The sequence below is a fragment of the Balaenoptera musculus genome, chromosome 6 (genome assembly GCF_009873245.2).
Source record: "Balaenoptera musculus isolate JJ_BM4_2016_0621 chromosome 6, mBalMus1.pri.v3, whole genome shotgun sequence".
NCBI classification, from domain to species: Eukaryota; Metazoa; Chordata; class Mammalia; order Artiodactyla; family Balaenopteridae; genus Balaenoptera; species Balaenoptera musculus.
Genome location: NC_045790.1, coordinates 61,101,669 through 61,126,460, shown reverse-complemented (window position 1 = coordinate 61,126,460; position 24,792 = coordinate 61,101,669). Strand labels below are relative to the sequence as shown.

Here is a 24,792-nt window from a genome sequence, read left to right as displayed (position 1 = left end):
TTCTTATCTGTTTTCAGGACCTGCCTCTGCCAACAAACCAAGCAGCAGAAGAAAGAACTACAGACTCCTGGGTCCACTCCACTCCACTGGGGCCCTTGACCTGCTCCAGAACAGCCACAGTAGGCAGGGCCATGATCCTCATAAAAGCCTCCACAGCCACCTCTGCTTTAGCTGAGGCATCTGCCAGACTCACCTTTCTTCTCCCATGCTTTCTTAAGAAAAAGAAAGTTTCACACAATAAAATATCAAAATAATGCAACAAAACAGGGGAAATACATATGTGTTAAGCATAATTGATTTAAAACTTTGGTAAAAATATCAGGAATTTATACCAAAATGCAATGTTAACATGCAGACATCACTCCACAAGTAATCAAAGGACACTGACAGTCATACTATACAGAAGGAAAGAAAGAAAACAAATTATAATATGGGAAAATGGAAAATTTCTGAAGTAAATTTAAAATGTCAAGGTTGTCACAAATCGTATTTAAAAAGAAGGGACCGGAAAATATGGTAAAATATATTTTAAAGAATTGTTACACACTTTATAAACACAAAAAATCCAAATGATAGCATCCAGCATTAGCTAGGATATGGGGAACAGGCACTCTATACAGTGCTGAATGCAGTAGAAATAATGGAAACTTGCTGGAGATCAGTTTACTCTCAGGTTATAAGATACGGTTCAATCTAGCAATTCTATTATTTACAAATATATCAAGAGAAAAAATAATTGTTATAAATATATGAAAGACAAAGAAATCCTAATGCTCAACAATATCAATTTAAGATTGGTAATAACACTATGGAAAATACATAGCTATTGAAAATGACAAATAAGTTACCTACAGGTAACAATGTAGAGTGAAAAAGTAAAACCCAAAGTATTATTTACAGACTTTTTATAGACCTATAAAAACACATAAGTAAATTCATGAAATTCTTCATGATATCAAAAATAATGCTTTTCGATCTGTTTTTAAAAATTACAATATAACAGTAACATATAATTGGGGAAGTTAGTAAGAGAAGAAAATGTATGTGACATTATTTATGTAAAAATTCCATATCCATGTGTTCTTCTAACCACAGAGAAAGAGCAAGAAACATGTTCACCAAAATATAAATAAAGGTTTCCTCATCATTTGGGGATGCTTTTTACAAGTTAAAACTGTGAAGCTGGGAAGGGAAAGGGCAAAGCGTATGGCAGCAAAGATCAGAAGAGTATTAGAAATGTTTCTGAGTTTTAGGTATCCTCTCTCTCTCTCTCTCTGTCACACACACACACACACACACACACATACACACGCAAACTCTAAAATCACCAGATAATCAGCCACATTGAGAAACTCTGAGAAGTGGTGTCACCAGGTGGCAGTTCCTACGTGCTCTCACTAGCTCAGGTCTCTTGCATAACACAAAACAAAGTCATCACAGAACAGTTTCCTCCTAAAGTCCCATGATTCCAGCACAGAGGTCTCAAACTTTTTCTGCAAAGGGCCAGAGAATAAATATTTTAGGCTTTGCAAGCCATATAGTCACAACTACTGAACTCTCATTCCAGCACAAAAGCAGCCATAAACAATACTTCTATGAATGAGCATGGATAAAACATCACAGACGATGAAATTTCAATTTCATATAATTTTCATGTATCAGTAAATATTCTTCTTTAAAAAAAATTTTTTCCAACCATTTAAAAATGTAAAAACCAAAGACAGTTTGGCAGTTCCTTAAAAAGTTAAACACGGAGTTACCATGTGACCCAGCAATTCCACTCCTAGGTATATACCCAAATACATACCCAAGAGAACAGAAAACACGTATTCACACAACTTGTACATGAATGTTCACAGAAGTGTTACTCATAATATCCAGAAGGGGAAACAACTCTAATGTCCATCAACTGATGAATGGATAAACAAAATTTGGCATATTCATATAAAAGTACATTATTTAGTACTGATATATGCTTCAACAAGGATGAACTTTGAAAACATTTTGCTAAGTGAAAGAAGCCAGACATAAAAGGGCACAAATTGTGATTCCATTTACATGAAATGTCCAGAATGAGCAAATCAATTAGAGACAGTAAGTAGATTAGTGGTGGCCAGGGGTTGGGAGGAGGAGGGAATGAGGAGTGACTGCTAATGAGTACAGGGTTTCTTTTGGGGGTAATAAAAATTCTAAAATTAGATAGTGGTGATGGTAACACCATCTTGTGAACATACTAAAAACAACTGAATTGTACACTTGAAAATGGTGAATTTTATTGTATATGAAGTAAATCTTAATTCTTAAAAATGTAGAAGCCATTCTTAACTCACAGGCCACACAAAAACAGACTGCAGGCTGGATTTGGCCTGGGGGCTGTCGTTTGCCAACCCTGTTCTAGCATCAACAGAGAAGATGGCTTTGGGTTTCACACACACACAAACACACACTCTCACTCACTCACTCTACAAATTACGACACAGCCAAAAGCAAACACTTGAAAGAAGCTGAGCCAGGACTAAAAAAATTATTTGATGATTATTAGATAAAATTATGAAAAAATGGAAAGTCAAAGAACCTGTTTAAGCTATGCTCACTGCTTTTTCAAACCCATAAAGTTACTCTTCTGAAAACGGGCAGGGCTTCCCTGGTGGCGCAGTGGTTGAGAGTCTGCCTGTCAGTGCAGGGGACACGGGTTCGAGCCCTGGTCTGGGAAGATCCCACATGCCGCGGAGCAACTAAGCCCGTGTGCCACAGCTACTGAGCCTGCGCGTCTGGAGCCTGTGCTCCGCAACAAGAGAGGCCGCGATAGTGAGAGGCCCGTGCACCGCGATGAAGAGTGGCCCCCACTCGCCGCAACTAGAGAAAGCCCTCGCACAGAAACGAAGACCCAGCACAGCCAAAAATAAAATAAATTAATTAATAAAATTAAAAAAAATACTTTCTTTAAAAAAAAAAAAAAAAAAAACGGGCAAAATTCCACAGACCGGTGGGGTAAAAAGCATGTGTTATATAGAGCACAGCTTTTAAATGCCAGTCCCCATTTTGTCATGCCAAAATCCTTTTAAAATTAAATTAAAGTAATTTAGAAATTCATTTATTGGCACATTACCTGGAGGCACTAGCTGTATTAACTCAAACCTTGTTAGAAAGCCTAAAAAGGAAAAATGAGATATTAATACTTTAGAATACTGTCAGAGTTTTTCATTAATTACTAAGTTTAAAACTGCCATAATACCCCATTTACATTACTACTACTGATAGTAAGTGGCATACCAACAATGATTCAGGTATTTCTAGACCCAATAAATTGGGGGCATGGGGTGAGAATAACTGAGTTATAAACATAGCATTTTGTCTCCTGAAAAATATTGACAAAATATGATATTTTCTCTCTTAAAGATGTATTCATAAATCACGGAAATAACAATATACTACTTTTCATTTTAAAAATTCAAAATACAACTGTTATGCATTAACCTATAAAAGTTTATCTTGCTTAAAACAGTATGCTATATGACTATATAAATTAGACATAAAACAACATTTTTTAATATTTCCTGAGTTCAAAATATATTTAGAAATAGTGAGCTCGAAGAAGATATACAGATTGCTAACAAACACATGAAAGAATGCTCAACATCACTAATCATTAGAGAAATGCAAATCAAAACTACAATGAGGTATCACCTCACACCAGTCAGAATGACCATCATCAAAAAATCTACAAACAATAAATGCCAGATAGGGTGTAGAGAAAAGGGAACCCTCTTGCACTGTTGGTGGGAATGTAAATTGATACATCCACTACGGAGAACAGTATGGAGGTTCCTTAAAAAACTAAAAATAGAACTACCATACGACCCAGCAATCCTACTATTGGGCATATACCCTGAGAAAACCATAATTCAACAAGAGTCATGTACCACAATGTTCACTGCAGCTCTATTTACAATAGCCAGGACATGGAAGCAACCTAAGTGTCCATCGACAGATGAATGGATAAAGAAGATGTGGCACATATATACAATGGAATATTACTCAGCCATAAAAAGAAATGAAATTGAGGTATTTGTAGTGAGGTGGATGGACCTAGAGTCTGTCATACAGGGTGAAGTAAGTCAGAAAGAGAAAAACAAATACCTCATGCTAACACATATATATGGAATCTAAAAAAAAATAAAATATAAATGTTCTGAAGAACCTAGAGACAGGACAGGAATAAAGATGCAGACGTAGAGAATGGACTTGAGGACATGGGGAGGGGGAAGGGTAAGCTGAGACGAAGTGAGAGAGTGGCATGGACTTATATACACTACCAAATGTAAAATAGATAGCTAGTGGGAAGCAGCCACATAGCACAGGGGGAGCAGCTCGGTGCTTTGTGACCACCTGGAAGGGTGGGATAGGGAGGGTGGGAGGGAGACGCAAGAGGGAGGAGATATGGGGACGTATGTATAGGTATAGCTGATTCACTTTGTTATAAAGCAGAAACTAACACACCATTGTAAAGCAATTACACTCCAATAAAGATGTTAAAAAAAAAAAAAAAAGGAAATAGTGAGCCCATGTTCAATGTCTATAAGGCCAAGAATAAAATTTAAATATTAAAAGTAATTTAAAATACAAATGGTATAACAATAAAAAATCAGTAAAGATAATTCCCACAAAATATTAGAAGTAAAAACATTTTAATATGGACAATAATGGTGATTATAGTTAATACTGTACTTGAAAGTTACTAAGAGAGTAGATCTTAAATGTTCTCACCACAAAAAAGAAATGGTAATTATGTGATGTGCTAGAGGTGTAAGCTAACACTATAATAATCATTTTGCAAAATATCTGAGTATCAAATCAACATGTTGTTACCTTAAACTTACACAATGTTGTATGTCAATTATATCCTCAAATAAAGCTGAAAAAAATATATACAATAAAAGTAAAATTCTCCCTTTGTAGATTTATGAAAAACACAAATACATGAGGACAGAATTTTAAATGCCAAGAAACTTAAAAGCCAAGACACCCCATAATTTTGGGTTTTCCAAACAGGAAGAAGGACTATATCCTTTCCAACCATCACCCCAATGGTAATGTAAAGCGCTTAATCTATCTCAGTCTCTAAATTCCTTACACTCAATTAATTCTCACCACGTGTCATGTCATGAATTAGAAGACTTAATATTGTTCAGATGGCAATATTCTCCAAACTGATCTACAGGTTCAATGCAACCTATCATTGCCTATCAACATCCTAGCTGGCTTCTTTGCAGAAACGGACAAGCTGATCCTAAAATTCGTATGGCAAACTAAAGGAACCCAAATAGCAAAAACAGGCTTGAAAAAGAAGAACTAAGTTGGAGGACTCACACTTCCTGATTTTAAAACTTTCTATAAAGCTACAATAATCAAAATAGTGTGGCACTGGAATAATGATAGATTTATGAATCAATGCAATAGAATTGAGACACCCCCCGCCCCCAAAAAAACACCTCACATTTACAGTCAATTGATTTTCAACAAGAGTGCCATGACCATTCAATGGGGGAAAACTACTCTTAGTAACAATGGTGCTGAGACAACTGGATCTCCAGATGCACAAGAATGAAGTTGGACCCTTAGCTCATGCCATTTACAAAAATCAACTCAATATGTATTATAGACTTAAATGTAAGAGCTAAAACGATAAAACTCTTAGAAGAAAATATAGACATAAATCTTTAACTTGAATTACACAATGGTTTCTTAGTTATGACATCAAAGGCAGAAGTAACAAAAGAAAAATAGATAAAATATAATTCATCAAAATTAAAAACTTTTATGTTTCAGAGAACACCATTAAGAAAGCAAAAAGATAATCCAAAGAATGGGAGAAAGTATTTGTCAATCATACATCTGATATGAAAGTTATATCTATAATATATAAAGAACTTACAACTCAATAATAAAAATCCAATTAAAATATAGGAAGGGGGGCTTCCCTGGTGGCGCAGTGGTTGAGAATCTGCCTGCCAATGCAGGGGACACGGGTTCGAGCCCTGGTCTGGGAAGATCCCACATGCCATGGAGCAACTAGGCCCGTGAGCCACAATTACTGAGCCTGCGCGTCTGGAGCCTGTGCTCCGCAACAAGAGAGGCCGCGATGGTGAGAGGCCCGCGCACCGCGATGAAGAGTGGTCCCCACTTGCCGCAACTAGAGAAAGCCCTCACACAGAAACGAAGACTCAACACAGTTATAAATAAATAAATAAAAGAACGTGAATTTCTAAAAAAAAAAAAAAAAAAAATATAGGAAGAGGATCCGAATGGACACTTCTCCAAATAAGATATACAAATGGCCAATAAGCACATGAAAAAATGCTCAACATCTTTAGCTATCAGGGAAATGCAAATCAAACCCACGAGGTACCACTTCATACCCACAAGGATGGCTACCAAGCAAAAGGATAAATAATAACAAGTGTTGGCCAGGATGTGGAGAAATCAAATCTCATATATTGCTGGTGGAATGTAAAATGATACAACTCCTTTGGAATAGTCTGGAAATTCCTCAAAAAATTAAACTGAGTTACCATATGACCCAGCAAGTTCACTCCTAGGCATACACCCAAGAGAAATAAAAACATGTTTAAAAAAAAAACTTGTACACAAATATTTATAGCAGCATTATTCATCATAGCACCAAAGCAAAAATAATCCAGATGTTCATCATCTGATGAATGGATAAACAAAATGTGGTTTATCCATAAAATGGGACATTATTTGGACATAAAAAGAAGTGAAATCTTGACACATTCTATAGCAAGGAAGACTCTTGAAAACATTATGCTAAATGAAAGAATCCAGTTACAAATGACCACATATTATATAATTCCATATATATGAAATATCCAGAATAAGCAAATCTATAGAGGCAGAAAGATTAGTCAGTAGTTGCCTAGGGCTGGAAGGGATGAGGAAGAATGGGTATAGGGTTTCTTTCCGTGGTGATGAAAACGTTCTAAAATTGATTATGGTGATGGTTACACAACTCAGTTAAGATACAAAAACCATTTAATTGTAATAAAACAAACAGAATCATACCATCCAGTAAGTGCCATATATATCTAGAAAAGGATTTGTAATTGAATCAATGACATGATTGAAATTTTACACAGACTATCTTGAACATAAATATGGGGTAAATATGGAAGTATCACAACTTAGAAAATAGAATTTTATATCTGTGAATTACATATACACAATAGTCTCTCTCTCTTTTGTTGGGGGTGAAGGGAGGAGTACCTACTTTCTAAAATGTCTGCTACAGCTCCAGGATCTATTGCATTTTCAAATACCTGCAGGAAAAAAAATGGGGAAAATAAATCTTCAAAGTTTTATTAATATATACTTATAGAAAATCTAGATCATATTCTTCCAAATAATTAACACATGTCAAATCCAGCCATATAATATTTTAGGATTCAACAGGAGTACCTTTAACAGGTATGTGGTTAAAAGTTCAACAAATGACTATAGAATAAATGAATGAGAATTAACACAACACCAAGTACAAGGAAAATTTAAGTTAGCTGAATCTACCACATGTTCAAAACATCATCTACTTGACCTAGCCCCACAGTTTGTTGCTAAAGGCACATCTGGCATCTACCTGAAAGAGTCTTGTTTGAGTACCTAGAAAAACATCCTGAATACAACAGATACTCATTACATGTTAACTGAATAAATGACTTCTCTTCCCAAGCAATTGGTTGTGCTAAAAAGGAACATAAATAAAAATTCTATGTGCAACACAAAAGAAAAGCTAAGTACTCATAGCTAGACTCCCACAGAATCCAAAAATAACAAAAGAGAGAGCCTCATAAGTTTTAGGTGTATCATGAAGCACAAGAAAAACACTGTGATACCTGTCTACCCACAGCCAAATATGTTTATTTTGTCCTTGAGATAAAAGGGCCTACGGGACTGAAGTAAAGGCATAACGTGACCCTCTCCCTGAACTCTAGAACACTGTAAGAAACACAATTTTTCAGCAGAGTTTGATTTCAGGCATTAAATTTCTGATCTAAACGGTGTTTAACCTTAAGCATGATTAAAATCTGCTCTTGATCCAAAACCAGGTCTGCTTTAACTACAAAAGTGGAGGCTGTCCCCTGTAATCCATTTCTGTCTTACTGACTTGGATTTAACAAGCAAATGTGAGTGAGTTGGGTTTTTTTCCAAAATTATTTCAGTAATATTAGTTCAACCCTTCTCTTCATCCATGTCTAAGAATTTTCTCAAGGATGACTGTGGGGAATATATGATCAACATGAACTGCTCAAACACAATGGCTCATACATTCTTTATGAGTAATTTCTTGTTTATCTGAATGCTTTAGAACATTGAATTCTGAATTATACAGAAGGTCCAAGGAGGAGAAAGTGTTTTTGCTACTCCCTGCAAGTATTTGCAGCTAGAGAATGGAACAGATACAAGAAAGCTAGAGCCAACTGTTAGAAAGCTTGAATATGAACTAAAACAGCTCACACAAGAAGGCAATTTTTCAAAATTTAAAATAAAGCATTTATTTAATTGCACTTTATAAAATGAAAAATGGTCTGTGATATCTAGTCATCTCAAATACACAGCTTTGCAACATCTAGAGTGTGACTCTGAGACTCATTCTCCTCTTCTGCAAGTCAGGGAGCTTGGACTAGATGACCTCCAAGGTCATTTACAGATTGATTTACAGCGTCTACAATTTTACGTCCTTGGGCTTCTTATAAAAAGATTTTTAAAGTCTTCTACAGAAGCAAATTTACAATTGATAAAACTAATAAGGAAATTCTTGGGGGAAAAAAATAGACTGGATTTTCACCACCCACTTTTTAACCACGACCAACATTGAAATGGTTAGAACTAGGTTCCTTTGGATTCGGACTGTATGTTCCAAGGTAATATCCATTTATTCCTCTCTTATCCAACCAGTTTGGAAGACTATTTAAATTAACAGGTTGAGTCAGAAAGAGAAAAACAAATACCGTATGCTAACGCATATATATGGAATCTAAAAAAAAAAGAAAAATGGTTCTGATGAACCTAGGGGCAGGACAGGAATAAAGACGCAGATGTAGAGAATGGACTTGAGGACACGGGAAGGGGGAAGGGTAAGCTGGGACGAAGTGAGAGAGTAGCATTGACATATATACACGACCAAATGTAAAATAGCTAGCTAGTGGGAAGCAGCTGCATAGCACGGGGGAGATCAGCTCGGTGCTTTGTGACCACCTAGAGGGGTGGGATAGGGAGGGTGGGAGGGAGACGCAAGAGGGAGGGGATATGGGGATATATGTATACATATAGCTGATTCACTTTGTTATACAGCAGAAACTAACACAACACTGTAAAGCAATTATACTCCAATAAAGATGTAAAAAATTAATTAATTAATTAATGGGCTGTGATTTATAAAAATATTACACACAGCCCTAGCCCTTTCAAAAATCAATCCTCATCTCCTCTGCTACTCTGTTTGAAATAGACAGGTCATTTTCTGGGCACCACCATCCAGACCTTTAGAAGTGATAGGCCCTACCCTGAAGCCTTCCCATTCTCATCCCCTCCCCAAAAGAACCACCTCAGTGATATTTTTTGGGACAAAATCATAGGCTTATCAAGGTTAAAATTGATTCAATCTCTAAATTCCAAAACAAAAACTTCAAGAGATTGTCAGTGATTGGATAGTAATGAAATTAATGTTCCATTAAATATGAAAGTGGGAAGAGGGTTGGTAACGTTTTGGCTACTTATATTATGATCACATTCACTGGAATGGAATCTAGCTTTTATCACTGCAGCTAAATAAACCAGATATGACCTAAGGAAACTCAGTAAATCTAAAAAGCCTTCTTGTTTTGTTACAGGATTTCAGATACAGGATTTAACTAATTTGGTTAGTCTGGGGTATTTTTCTGAGTCTAAAAAAGTTTGTTTCTAAGGTCTGCTAGTTTATTGATAATCTCTGTCAGAATGTAACGCAGCTGCCTCTAACACCTCCAAGAACATTCAGAAAATGCTCTCTGTTCCAGTTAGAAAATGCCATGGGAGTTCCAAAAATAGAAAACATCTACCAGGGTACTTAGCACTAGTTTGACAGAACTTGGCTCAGATCTGGGATGCAAAAGCAAGTCCTCCAACTATGATTCTGCACTGTGCTGAGGTGCCTTCATGTAATTTTTTTTTTAAAGAAAATTTACAAAATAACTTTATAAAAGCTGTGTTCTTTATAAGAACCACTAAATGATCCTCAGACAACAGAATTTGAATTTCTCTATTTAGCAATGAGAAAGTCAAGATCACCTTTTCAAACCTCATGCTCCGCTGAATCATAATAGGGAACACGGAAGGAAAGCACTGTGTCTCCAGGTACTGATTCAGGAGGTAAACCCCAAGGAACACATCTTGCTTGCCAGGAAGGCACACCCCTGGGCAAGAAATCTTCAAAACAAAGAAAAAAATAGAGAACAGGGTTTGCGTTTTGCTTTGTAAAGGGTCTATTTTCCCTAACCTCCCACAAACAATGTCAAATTTCCCCCACCACCTTAACCCTCACCTCTCTCTCCCATAGCACTACCCTCCCCTCTCCTCTCCTTGCTCAAACTGGAAATTCCAATTTCCTCCCAAGTCTCCGCCAGGTGTCACAATCGTCCTCTCGCTGGCTCCTCTCCCCGCCCCTCCAGGATGGCAGTGCGGAAGCGGAAGAGGCTGCAGGGCCGGGAAGCTTCTCCTTAGGCCGGCCGGGTCCTGCGGTCCGGGCCGCCCGCCGCGATGCCGAGCCCCCGGAGGAACGCCGAGGGACGCCCGCTGGCCGCCTGCGCCCCGAGCAGCAGCGGCAGCCCGGCCCATGGCGGCGGCGGCGGCGGCAGGTTCGAGTTCCAGTCCCTGCTCAGCAGCCGCGCGCCGGGCGCCGACCCCACCTGCGCCCGGCTCCGCGCGTCCGAGAGCCCAGTGCACCGCCGCGGCTCGTTCCCCCTGGCCGGGGCGGGCTCCTCGCCGGCGCTCCCGCCCCCGCTGCCCGAGGAGGACCGCATGGACCTGAACCCGTCCTTCCTGGGCATCGCCCTGCGCTCCCTGCTGGCCATCGACCTGTGGCTGTCTAAGAAGCTGGGGGTGTGTGCGGGGGAGAGCTCATCCTGGGGCAGCGTGCGGCCCCTTATGAAATTGCTGGAGATCTCGGGACACGGCATCCCCTGGCTGCTGGGCACCCTCTACTGCCTGTCCAGGAGCGACAGCTGCGCCGGGCGAGAAGTGCTGATGAACCTGCTCTTCTCCCTGCTGTTGGACCTGCTGCTGGTGGCCCTGATCAAGGGGCTGGTCCGCAGGCGCCGCCCGGCCCACAACCAGATGGACATGTTTTTCGCCCTTTCGGTGGACAAGTACTCCTTCCCTTCGGGCCATGCCACCAGGGCCGCCCTGGTGTCACGGTTCATCCTGAACCACCTAGTGCTGGCCATTCCACTGAGGGTGCTGGTGGTACTGTGGTCCTTCATCTTGGGTCTCTCCAGGGTCATGCTGGGGCGGCACAATGTCACCGACGTGGCTTTTGGCTTTTTTCTGGGCTACGTGCAGTACAGCATCGTGGACTATTGCTGGCTTTCACCGCACAATGCTCCAGTCCTCTTTGTACTGTGGAACCAACAATGACACCATCTCATTCGTTATGGCACCAGATCTGAAGGCTTCGACACGTGATGATGCTGACATAAACCAGCAGCCATCCTGCTTGCCCCCCTAAGGATTTCAGGCTTTCTTTTGGGATTTCAGGTGTCCTACAATCTTGATGGGTTGCTAGGCTAGAGCACAGTGCTGACCATTACTGATAACAGCCATATTATAGAAAGCAAAAAAAACCCCCTCTATTATATACCTATTCAACAGCTTTTTATATCTCCAGGACAACTTCAAAGAAACCAAGTTGAGGTGATTATAATATTGCTGCTTTTTAAAAGTTGACATCAGAAAATTTTGTTTTGTGTAATCCTGTAAGGCAGCATATCAGTTGTAAACTGAACTTTGAAAAAACAAATCACCTTCATTCTGTAAATATAAAGGCAGATGAGCCACATACTAATCCTAGTTCTTTTCCTGAGGTAGATTTTAAACAGTACTTTAAGAGTCTAAGACATAGGTTTTTCTAATTTATCCTCTGAAGATCTGTTACCACAGTTGGGAAGATTTATTCTTAATCCTAATTTTCTTGGTACGCTTTTTTAGTTTTATCTCTTCCATCTTTGCAGAGCAGGTAGTGAGAAGAGAGATTATAGTACATATCTTTCTCTCCTTTTCCTCTACCTCCTCAAAAGATCTTTAAAAAGATATTTATCTCCCACTAAAATTGTCTTTCTGCATTCAGAGAACAAGCCAAGAACTTTCCTGAAGAAGAAACACTTAAAGGTGGGCATATCGACAGTGCCCATAGAAAAGGAAAGATGGGACTATGGCCTCATGCTTAATTCTGTTGACAGCAAATAGCATGGCATGACAGAGGACAGAAAAGCGAAGCTGCTGAGGAGATCAAAGGAACTGAGAGTCTCGGGGTAGGCTCACTACATACTTTGTCAGTGGACCAACATGGAAGAAGATGGGCCCTGCTGCCTACCATCTCTACTGAATAAAGAATAATGCTTCTTTAATGAGGTAATAAAGTGGAAAAATAACTTGATTCTTTGCAATGCAAGAGCATAAGCTTTCAAATATATACCACAAGGATGACCCTGTATATTATAGTTTTTCATATGGAATTCCATTTCCCTGTATACAGCACACTTTAGGTAACAGTATTTAACTTGAAATTCATCAAGTGGAGCCTACTGCTATACCAGGCACAAAGTATAACTCCTAAATTTCCATTTATATTGACCCTCACAATTAAAGCAGTTTATCGATGGTGCCTCCCCAAATCACAAGACCAAAAACCTCCAAATGCAGGGTGGACTCTGCTCATTATTCTTTGACCAGGAAAGATGGAAGAGGGTGTGTGCTTTAAATGCTGCTCTGCCTGAAAACATGAACCTTTAAATTACCTGTGGAACTGGTGTCTTTAGATAATCTTAACAACCAATTATTTTGACATTTATAAATAGCAAGGATTATGGCATTTGATCTGTCATATAGAGATGTACATAGGAATCCGGAGAATGGCTGTGACAGCTAGGCTCTGATTGGGTGGAAGTGTGAACTTTCTGCGTGTGAGAGGAACACTGAAAAAGGAATAGCTTCTTTTCAAAATGAAGCAAAATTATTTGCATTTCCACAACATCCTGAACACAGACTACATCTTCACTTCCTGAATCAGCCAAACTGTGACACTCTAAGTGGTTTCCTTTATTGTTTAGCCTTAGAGGGATCCTTTATTTTAATTGCAGCAATATTCAGGCCAGATATTTGGAAGCAGTTTTTCCTCTTGCAGCATCTACAAGTCTGAATACTGGGAGATCAAAATTAGGCTCACCTCATTTCTGGTTATTTTTCTGGAATTCCCTATCTTGGTTGCTGGGGCCTGAGTTTGCTGGCTTTTAAAGCACAGATCAATTCACCTGATTTTTTTGAAGCATCCTAAGTACCGTAGAGTAAAAAAAACTGATTCCACTGTTAATTAATTGTACACTGAAGAATGCCTTTTAAAAATCAAAATAAAATTAACCAGTAATGTTGAATGAAGTGAGATGAAAACTTGTTTAATTTTTGCCTTAATGAGCAGGAAGACAGATGTATCACTCAACGTCTCAAGAATTCCTTCATCTTACTGCACAATTGTGAGAGGTCACAGTTGATATAGCACAATTGATACAATCTGGTCCTATTTGCTGTCAGCAAAATCGGTCAAATCCAGGAAATTTCCATCTTTGTTTCAGAGCTGCATGTAGGATGAAATCACAGCATTTGTCACTTGTATGGAGGCTAACCAGATTTTCCATGGCCGTAACCTGTTGGTGTTCTGCTTATAATCCTGGCCAGTAGAGAAGCTCCTTATAGCTTTCAGGCAAAGCTGTGTACAGACAGTCTGTCACCAACTACACATGGAAGGGTTGGAAAATGGAAGCTGAAATAAGGAATGACTGACCCCAAACAGGAACAATGGAGTCATTCTGCCACAGCACCTCACTTAAGCAGGATTCAGTGGATAATTATTAAACAGCTGTTGATTGATCCCTTTTGGAATTAGCAAGCCAGAGCCACCTGTAGGGGAAGTAGCTTAGAAGATACTTGATTGGTTTACAGAGGTGGCAAATTATCAGGGAAGTGATCTGGCTTTTTGAAATTAAAATCTTCCCTGGTTATTTAAAGAAGGGGCTTTTTAATCTTCACAAATCTGTATCCCGGAAAAGAAAATAAAATCCTTCTTGGACTTAATGCAAGGTTATTTTAAAAGAACAGAAAAATTCCGGATAAAGCCAAGAAACAGCTAGGCTTGGGGGCGGGACGGGGTGGGGGGCGGGAGGGGTGGGAAGAGGTTGAGTTGAACTAAAGGTTAAAAAGTAAGAAAAGACCAATGTAGAGAGTCTTAGGGACAGAGGTAGGATTAATGATGTGTGTGGGGCGAGGGGGTGGTGAAAACGACCCAGAACCATTTAAGAACCCTGGGGAAAGAGTCTGATTTGGGCCAAAGAGGAGAGGTTCGTCGATCTCTCTTACCGCCCGGATCTGCAGTTCCACCACCACCTCCAAAGGCATAGTTCCCTACGTGGGCGAAAGGACTGAATTTGAAAAGATCCTTTTGCGCTGAGCCTTGGACCGATTTTTCTTAGTTTAACTCAATCCTTGGAGCAAATGTTCCCAGTAGTTTCCCCAGCTCCCCACCCCCCTGTACCCTCATCAGTTCTCCCACCAGCCCAGGTCCCTCCCACCGGGACGGTCTCATACAGCGCGAGCTGGAGCCAAGGCTTCCAGAAGGCTGAAGCGTCGCGTTGCTATGGACACTCAAACACGCAACCTTCCACCCGGGAACACTTGCGAGGCCCCCGGCGCCGCCGGAGTGTGAGCCTCCTGTGCTCCACTTGGAACGACACTGGCTTCCAGACTGTGCGCTAGCGGGAGAGAATGTCCTAGTGTATATGCCCTGGTGGCCGGATCACGAGATGCTAAGAGCCCTAGCTTCCTTTCCACCGCGCTTTCCATCCACTCTCTTTAGGGCCCCAGTCACTATGTTAAAATGTTTACAGTGTCAATTCTAAAAGTCGAATGTGATCATAGCTCCGTTACGATTTAAGCCCTGCCCATTTTTAGTATCTATACGACCCCCAAGCCCTGGAAATTCTGTAACAATTACAATTAAAATAGTAGTATGTCCCTAAAGGTACTCTCATGCTTATAAAAATCATGCTTATGAAATGTTACGTCCTCATGTTTGGTTCGGAAAACATGCCCACTATCAATAAGAAATGAAACGTGTGCTAATTAAAAATACAAGGACAATTCCTAAAGAGGTTTAAAAGTTACGTATCCTGTTTTAGCCCCAATAGAAATATTTTTCAGTCTCTTTACCGGGGTTTAGTTAACTTAAGGGAAGCACTGAATTACATTATCTCCCAATGGGTAGTTACCATAGTTGCCAAAGCCAGGGTTACACTCTAAAAACCGTCAGAGGTAGCAGGCAGGGCAAGAGTTCTTAACCAGTAGAAGAAATTGCATTTTTTCCCATTCACTGTATTTAATAGACAAAAATGAAGGAATAGAGGAGGGAGTGGCTGCTTCTAGCCAATCAGAAAAATCTGGGAGGGCCAATGCTGTCTCTAAACAAAACAAATTTTATTGGAATCAGTCATTTATTACTAATATTTTGCATTGGAGATTTATGCAGTTGCAGAAATGTGAGTGCAAAAAGATGTCCTGAGACAAGAATTAGGTATTAATTTTGGTAATTGGAGTGCCTTTCCCTGAAAGGGAAAAACTCAGTGTGATGAAGGAAGATGTATTATGTCCTTATCCAATCCTCGATGATCTGTCTGTCAGCATAGCAAGAGGCACATCAGTGGGTGCTTGGCTCCCTACAGCATCCAGAGCACTGATTTGTCAGATCACACAACTTGCTGGCACCCTTACTAATGCATTTATATACAGGGACAGGACCTGCCTTGACCTTACAAGTACGTCATCAACACCAATGCTAAGACATCAAGGATAGTGACAACCAAAACACAAATAAATAAGTGGACAGACATAATGGAAGGAAGGAATCAATCTTTATTGAGAACCTACAAAATGGTAGGGATATTGCATATGCTAATTAACTTCATCCCCACAGTAACTCTTTCAGGGAGATATTATTATTCTTATTTACAGGTGAAGAATCTGAAGCCAGACAGTCTTTTGTCCAATGCCACACATCTAAAGGGAAGGAGCCACACTTGAATCCAGGTGTGCCGTACCATGTCTCTGCCATTGCAACATAGACAACCTATTGATTCCGAGACACAGTGTCCCATTCTATGCTCTTCCCAGCCTTAACTGGACTCTCCTTGCTTAACTGAACTCTCCTTGATATAACTGGAATCTCCTTGCTTGGCTCCTAGGGCACAGCCCTTTTCTGGTTTCCCTTCAACTCTCTGGCCATTCTTCCTCTAACTCTATTCATCCTCCTCTCCCTGGCTAAGCAGTGTTTCTAGTTCTTTCTTTTCCTCCCTCTATATCCTTTACCTAGGGTGTCATCCAATGTAGGTATGGATTAGCAAATGTATACAGATTTACATATCCCACCCAAGCCTCTCTTATACTTTCCCAGACAAGGTAGAATCTCACTATTATTTATTTACACACACACACACAAACACATACATATATATCCTCTTTTTGGCAACTGTGACAATAGCAGTCACATTTACATTTGCTCCTGTGATTGTTGATTACTATTTGTCTCTATAAACTGTAAGCTCTGCATGGCTAAGAGTTTGTATCCTAAATACCTAGCAGAGTAGATGCTCAATAATTATCCTGAATAGATGTTAATTTCAGAGATGGTCAAGCCAGGCTATAGGGTTTAACGTATGTACATGGGTAAGGGGAGGTCCCACCACTACAGTGCAAACTAAATACGCAAAATGAGAAAGGACCAGGCAGAGCTAGTCTGCCAGCTAGTCTGGCATAGGGGTATTAACTGAGTTGATAGGAAATATTTACACTCTGTTAATTTCCCCCACCCCAGTCACCTGAGGCACTCAGCTGCCAGGGAGATGTGGAAGTTGCTACATATACAATGCCTCTGGCCCATCTTGCAAAGATTGAGGCTGCCACCTCCACTGGAGGCCAAGCAAAGCCATTGGACTGTCACCTCTTACAGAGACTGGCTTTATTACCTGTGTAGGTACCTGTGTAGGTGGCAGAAAACAAATCTCATTAAACAACTCTTATTCCCAGAGTATTTCTGCAGTGCCGGCTGATCAGCAGTGACAACAGCATTGCAGAAATGACACATCAGTAATACATCCTGCTCACATCCTGGCCACTGCCAAGAAAATGGTACATGTCCCAGATGGGGATTTTCCAAAGAGTTAATTATAATGAGCAAAGAACAAAATATTACAGATAATTATATCTGAGATTTTCCTTTTATCTAAAAAAATATAGGACACTAAATTGTAAACATTTCTTTTCAAATAACATTGGAAGGAGTATTCATACGAGGGGAGGACAATATATTAAAAAAAAAGGAATCACTAATGGCAGGGATGTGGGAAAATACATTCATACATTGTTGGTAGGAGTGTAAATACATAAAGTGTATGAATTTTCTATGGCTACTATAACAAATTACCACAAACTTAATGGCTTAAAACAAGACAAATGTATAATTTTTGATTTTGTGAATCAGAAATCCAACAGAGATCTTTAAAAGCAAAATGTGAGGGCTGCATTCCTTGTCTTTTCCATCTCCTTGCTTTTCCAGCTTCTAGGGGGCTGCCTTCATTCCTTGACTCATAGCTCCCTTCCTTCATCTTCAAAGCCAGCAACATTGAACCAACTCCTTTTCATGCTACCATCTCTCTGGTTCTTTTAAGGACCTTTGTAACCATATAGAGTCCACCAGATAATCCAGGATAATTTCCCTATTTTAAGGTCAGCTGATTAGAAACCTTAATTCCATCTTCAAGTTAATTTCTCTTTGCCATGAAAGGTAACATGTTCCCAGGTTCCAGGTCTTAGGGCATGGATATCTTTGGGGGCCATTATTCTGTCTACCACATATAACCTCTCTGGAGAGCAATTTGTTAATCTCTATCAAAATTTTTCATTTGACTCAGGAATTCCACTGCTAGGAATAGGTATATATGGGTATACTTTCACAAGTACACAAAAACATATGCTGCAGCAATATTTGTAGTTTAAAAAAATACTGGAAACCATCCAAATGTTCATTAAGTATGATCAGATTAAATCAATTATGGTTAAGCCGCAAGATGGAATAGTATGCAGCATGGGAAAAGAATAAAGCAGAGCTCTAAGTCCCAGCAGTAAAAACTCTCTAAAATATAGAGCTAAGAAAAAAAAAACATGTGTACAACAAAAATGTGTAAACTGTGCTGCCATTTGCAAGAGACAGAGAATATGATATGGACATACATGCTTAGAATATTTCTGAAAGAAAAAACTAGAAACTGCTAATGGTGGATGCCTCTGGGGAAAGGACCTAGAGTAGAGACACAGAGAGAAAACTTACTTTTCATTGAATAGCCTTAGATACTTTTAAAATATTTTTGCAAAATATTTGCATTATTTGGTCTAAAAAGGAAAACAAATTAAAACAAGTAGAAAATATAAAATAATAGAAAGGATAAATCTGGGAGGATAGGGAGGACCAGGAACTGGCTTCTTCAGCATTGGGGCTCCAGCCTGTACACTGCATACTGTGAGAATATCCACGCAAGTGTGTCTGCTACTTTTGCTTCCAGTGCAGGGTGTTTTATCCTGTGACCCCTGGATGTGTCAGGGATCCTAAAGGCCCTGAAATGATAGGAAACCTTTCATGCATGTGCATATGTGCATTCTTCTGGGAAGAGAGCCTGTAGTTTTCATTGGAGTCTGGAAGGGGTAGAGTTAGTCAAATCAGGTTTTGGAACCACTGTCCTGCAATCAGTTCCCTGCTATAGCAAAAAGAAGGGCCACCCACGTTATCTGACAATGAGGCAGATAAGGAAAGAGGGGCTCTTCTCTCCATCACATTCATGCCCACTTATTAGAGCCAGTTGTCTCTCCAACGGCAGCTGGATTCAATAATAAGTGAGAAAGATCTTCAAAGTCCTGTTCTAGGCCATTATTTTATGTCTGGACTCAGACTCATTTGTTAGGCCCTACAATCTTTTGTGCCAGTGAATTATTCATTAGCAAATGTGAATAACACCAGCAAACTGAGTTTCCAAAGCGAGTTGTTCATTAGGATTTGGGAGAAATGCCTGGGGGCGGGGGAATCTCAAGTACCTGAAACACTCCGGATTATTTCAGCCCTAAAGCAATGGCAGATTACTGATTTGTTTTTTTAAGTGTAGACCCAGCCTCAAAACTCAGGAACTAATTGTGCTTTATGTTTGGCCTTCTTCAAAGTCTTTCTCTGAAATGTTCTTTAACAGTATAGTTTCCTTAGAGTCTGATATATGGAGGAGAAAAGTTTACCTTTCTGACTTTTACTATAAATGTACAAAAGAGCTCAATGAGCTATTTTGGGCTCTTTCCTTGGTTCTCAAAAACTGCATAAAGATGAAGTTTATATTTTTTTAAAATCTTAATGTTAAAATCATACCCTTTGGGGGAACTTCATATTAGAGGGATCAGGGTGTCACCATATGAACCCACTGATCACTCTTAACAACACTAAAGGTGACATCACATGTCTTCTTCCTATGTGATTCATAGGAGGCACCTATGAAGCACTTTTGCCAAGAAAGTTGAAGTTGAATCTGAGCCACTAGAGCTGCACGATCTAGTAAGGTAGCCACATATGGCTATTTAAATTTAAATTAACTAAAACTAAACAAAATTTAAAATTCAGTTCCTCACTCACACTAGTCACCTGTAAAGTGCTCAATAGCCACAATGGCTAGTGGCTACTGTACTGGATAGTGCGAGTAGAATATTTCCATCATCACAGAAACATCTGTTGAACAGTGTTGTTCTAGAGCTAACCTCACTTCATAGAGGATGGAGAAACATGTTAATGACACCACAAGACAGCAAACAGACATATCTAGAATGTGAAACATTCTATAGGACAACTAACTCAGCCTGCAACAAGTCAAACCCTGCAAATGAAAAAAAAAAAAAAAAGGAAGGGGGGGAGGAGAAATGTTCTAGATTAAAAGATACAAGCCCTGACAACCAAATATAATATGTAGACTTTGTTCGAACCCTGATTCAGACAAACCAACTTAAACAGAATATTTAACACTCTCGGGGAAATTTGATTATGGTTTGGGTATTAGATAATACCAAGCAATTAATTAATTAATCAAAATTAATTAATTTTGATAGGTATGATAATGTCCCTGTGTTTATGGAAGACAAATATCAACATTGTTTAGAGATGCATATTGAAGTATGTAGCAGAAATGATCTAATGCTTAAGATTTTGTTTCCAAATACTCCAGCAAATTAATAAAAGAAATAGATAAAGGAAATGTAGCAAAATCTTGATAATTGTTGATCTGGGTGATGGACATATGGAGTTTACTATAATAATATACTTTTGTGTATTTAAAAATATTTATAATAAAAATTTTAAAATCTTTAACACATACTTAAATAAGAAAAGTAATCATATCCTTACGTAAACCTCATTCTGTCTTAAGATAGCCCATCAAGAGGATTCTTGGTGGCATCACTATGAATTCCTTTGACAGAAGTCTTACATACATTCGGGACTTCCCTGGTGGTGCAGTGGTTAAGAATCCACCTGCCAATGCAGGGGACATGGGCTCGATCCCTGGTCCTGGAAGATCCCACAGGCCTCGGGGCAACTAAGCCCGTGCGCCACAACTACTGAGCCTGCGCTCTAGAGCCCGCAAGCCACAACTACTGAAGCCAGTGTGCCATGCTCCACAACAAGAGAAGCCACCGCAGTGAGAAGCCCGCGCACTGCAACGAAGAGTAGACCCTGCTCGCTGCAACTAGAGAAAGCCCGCGCACAGCAACAAAGACCCAACGCAGCCAAAAAAAAAAAAAAAAAAAAAAAAAGTCTTACGTACGTTTAAAGAAAAAATATGGTGGATCTATTCAACTCAAATTCAGATAACATAAGAATATTATTGTGGTGTGTAATACTTTACGAGTAATTCAAAAAAGCAGCAGTGTATTAGAAGAACTATGGTCTCTGCATGAATATCCAAAACAGGAGCTGGCAATTTGCGTATTTCTTTAAGCATACATACTTCTTGAGAATTTTCCCCAAGTATCAGGAATGCTTCCAGGGAAGGAATTAACTTGCAATTGAACAGCTTTTAACAATCTTGAAGTCATTTGGGATCTGGACCCACACATGAAATCTATTTCACAAACTTTATTAGAGTTCATGAGTCAAACTCATGTTACTCTTTGGCTTCTGCTTTGACTGACTGGCATTTGTAGGCTCAATACTTACTTAATGATACCACACAAAACCTTCCACAAGGACTGCCCTTGGGCATTCTGGGCTATGTACATAGCGCATATCCTTCCATTTTAAAGTAATTTATCTTCAGGAAAAATTGATTTGCTCCTTTGCATTTCAGCTGGCTAGTTCTATGTCCATGGGAGTAGTAGGATAACTACGACCCAAAGCAATTTCCAAGGAATTATATTATCCGATATAAGAAAGCAGAAAAGAGTATGATTTAGTTCCAAGACTTGTAAAAAGTGTCCACTGTACTTGGGCACAGGACTCAGGCCCCAAAGTCAGCCATGGCTAAGATAAGGCTACTTCTGATGTTATTATATCCACCCTTTCTTCTCCTACCAAAATATAACTATTCCCATTCCCGTTTTACCCTTTTCTGTCTGTGTGTAATCCTACACCTTTCCTTTTCTCCTTGTTTCCATTCATTTGTTCCCTATTCATCGATTCAACACATATTATTGAGTACCTACTATGTGCTAGGCACCATTCTGGACCATGGAGGCACAAGAGTGAACAAGAAACAATCTATGCCCTTGTGGACCTTACATTCTAGTGGAGTAAGAAATAAAATAAATATGTGAACATAGATCATAACAGTATGATAAATGCTAGGGAGGAAATATCCAGGGGGGTGAGATAGAAAGTTACAGGTTAGAGGGAAGAAGAACCTAATTTAGACCCAGTGGACATGTCAGCCTCTTTAAGGGTGTGACAGTTGATCTAAGATCTAAAAAGAAAAGCATGACCACTAACAAGACTTTTAAAGAACAAAGGGAAAAGATACCCAGGCAAAAGGAGCAACAAATGTAAAGGGCCATGAGTCAGGAAAAAAATTGATACGTTTGAGGAACTGAAAGGAGGCCAATGAGCATACTAAGAGAAAACTGGGCAGGGGGTAGAGGAAGTTAAGAAATGACACTCAGGAGTTAGGCTGGCACTAGATGGCACAGGAACTTAAACAGTTATGGAAGACAATGTGATTGCCTCCCTAAGAGCCATAAGCTCTTCTTCCTTGCCAATGGAATCCCAGTTTTGTGCGGGTGGCAATGCATTTAGGTCCAGGGAATGAGTCAACTTATTTAAGCCAGTTCTGGCCAATAATATATAAGGGGAAGTCACTGGAAGTTTCTGAGAAATGTTCTTCAAGTAGTAAAAAGCCACAAGTGAATAAAGCTGTTTTTGTCTCCTCTCCCTTCCTGCTTTAGCTGCTGTCATGTTTTCTCCTATGGCTTTCACTCTTAAACTCAAAAGGTTCAGGGACAGTGCTCCTCAACTTTTATTTGTAATTAGTTACTAAGGTATAACATACAGTCACTGGAAAATACTGGAACAGCATAATACAGTAAAACTAAGAGTAGAAAGTAAAGATGCTCAGTGACTTCCTTGGCAGTCCGGTGGTTATGACTCCCCACTTCCAATGCAAGGGGCGTGTGTTCGATCCCTGGTCTGGGAACTAAGATCCCACATGCTGCGGGGTACGGCGAAAAAATTTAAAAAAAAAAGAAAGGAAAGATGCTCAGAAACTTTCCTCCCCAGCCTTACCCGCCAGGAGTAATCATTAATAATTCTTGTTTACTTTCCAGGAATTTTCTATCACATGTATACACACACACACACACACACACACACAGAGAATTGTTTTTACACAAATTGGATTACTGTCTCTCGATAGATACGTATAACTATATAAATATACATATAAGAAAGTAAGTTGCCTTTTTTTACTCACATTTTGGAGATATTTCTATATCAGCACAGTTATATATACTTTCTGCTTTTTGTTCCTTGCCACAAAAAAAAAGAAAAAAGAAAAAAGCTGCAATAAACACCTTTGTGGATAAATCACTAGTTATTGGTGCAAAAATAACTGTTGCATAATTTCCTGGTAGTTAAATTGCCGAATCAAAGCACTTAAACCTCTGATACTGTCAGGTTACCCCTCCCGAAAGGTTACACAAATGACATTCTAACAGCATTTCCTCACACCTTGCCTACACTCGGTATCGACAAACTTCAAAAGACTGAAAAAAATGGCGTCTCGTTATTTTTATTTGTGTCTCTAATTATGAGTAGGGCAGCAATGCCTGATTGTTAAACGTGCATGTTTTGAAGTCATATGCCCTGGGCTGATCCTACCACTTCCCCTTAAAATGTGTGACCTTAGGCATGCTGGGGTCTATCTCTTCTTCTCAAAAAAGGGGATAATGAGAGCACAAATCTTTACGATTAAACGAGATACGTAGAAATACAAGGAAGCCCTTCCTACACATCCACTATTAGTGGTACTGTATTTTATTTATTTTTTTTTTTACAATTTTTGAATTTTATTTATTTTACACAGCAGGTTCTTATTAGTCATCCATTTTATACACATCAGTGTATACATGTCAATCCCAATCGCCCAACTCATCACACCACCACCACCACCCCCCACCACTTTCCCCCCTTGGTGTCCATACGTTTGTTCTCTACATCTGTGTCTCAATTTCTGCCCTGCAAACCGGTTCATCTGTACCATTGTTCTAGGTTCCACATATATGTGTTAATATACGATATTTGTTTTTCTCTTTCTGACTTCACTCTGTATGACAGTCTCTAGATCCATCCACGTCTCAACAAATGACCCAATTTTGTTCCTTTTTATGGCTGAGTAATATTCCATTGTATATATGGTACTGTATTTTTTAAAGTCCTGCTCCTTCCAGTACTTTATCTTTGGCATAATCCTCTTCCCAGCCAAGTTTCGCAGAATCCTCGTTGCTTGTAACTCAGAACGAGAGGAAAGTTGGCTCTGTTTTTAAAATTTCTCTCCACTTCAACTGCCTCCACCCTCACCCCTGCTTCAGAAACTGGTTTACATATCAGTAACGAGTACAGGAATGAGTTGCAGTTTTTAAACAATACTCAAAGTGGAGGACAACACTTGGTCAGAACACCTCCCGGCCCCTAGGACCCACCGTTTACTGCGTAGGAAACTCCAGACAACAAGCATTTAATACTACATGACCCTCAGCGCCGTTGAGGGTAAACTGGCAACACTGAAAGGCTTCAGTAAAATAAGTTTTAAACAAGAAACCATTCCAGACCCACCCCCTCCTCCTAGGCCCCGGGACGCACCTCCCGCGGCCACGCCTTCCAATCCGGAAGTGACGTACCAAGTGGAGTACGTCTTT

General features: G+C 39.5%; 2 protein-coding genes across 7 annotated transcripts in view; one reads left to right on the top strand and one right to left on the bottom strand.

Annotated features, from left to right (window-relative positions):
* Nucleotides 1–24,746, bottom strand: part of SPATA6L (spermatogenesis associated 6 like) — a 58,748-nt gene extending 34,002 nt beyond the window's left edge. For 3 of the 6 annotated variants that reach the window (XM_036856408.1, XM_036856410.1, XM_036856413.1), the window contains exons 1-5: nucleotides 23,349–23,400; nucleotides 14,677–14,721; nucleotides 10,342–10,479; nucleotides 7,289–7,337; nucleotides 3,110–3,151 (exon numbers count right to left, since the gene is read on the bottom strand). In XM_036856408.1, coding sequence (XP_036712303.1) covers nucleotides 3,110–3,151; nucleotides 7,289–7,337; nucleotides 10,342–10,479; nucleotides 14,677–14,715 — 268 coding nt within the window. In that variant the 5' untranslated portion in view covers nucleotides 14,716–14,721; nucleotides 23,349–23,400. Of the gene's footprint in view, nucleotides 1–3,109; nucleotides 3,152–7,288; nucleotides 7,338–10,341; nucleotides 10,480–14,676; nucleotides 14,722–23,348; nucleotides 23,404–24,736 lie in introns of those variants that run through there. The other 3 variants (XM_036856412.1, XM_036856411.1, XM_036856414.1) reach the window with 3 other exon arrangements.
* Nucleotides 10,726–13,701, top strand: PLPP6 (phospholipid phosphatase 6). The gene is made up of 2 exons (XM_036856415.1): nucleotides 10,726–11,961; nucleotides 12,395–13,701. The coding sequence occupies exon 1, from the start codon at nucleotides 10,810–10,812 to the stop codon at nucleotides 11,683–11,685; it is 876 nt and encodes a 291-aa protein (XP_036712310.1). The 5' UTR covers nucleotides 10,726–10,809; the 3' UTR covers nucleotides 11,686–11,961; nucleotides 12,395–13,701.
* Nucleotides 24,747–24,792: the final 46 nt, after the last annotated feature.

Excerpts from the sequence above, each read along its gene's own strand:
- PLPP6 (XM_036856415.1), top strand. The coding sequence starts at position 10,810 with ATGCCGAGCCCCCGGAGGAACGCCGAGGGACGCCCGCTGGCCGCCTGC.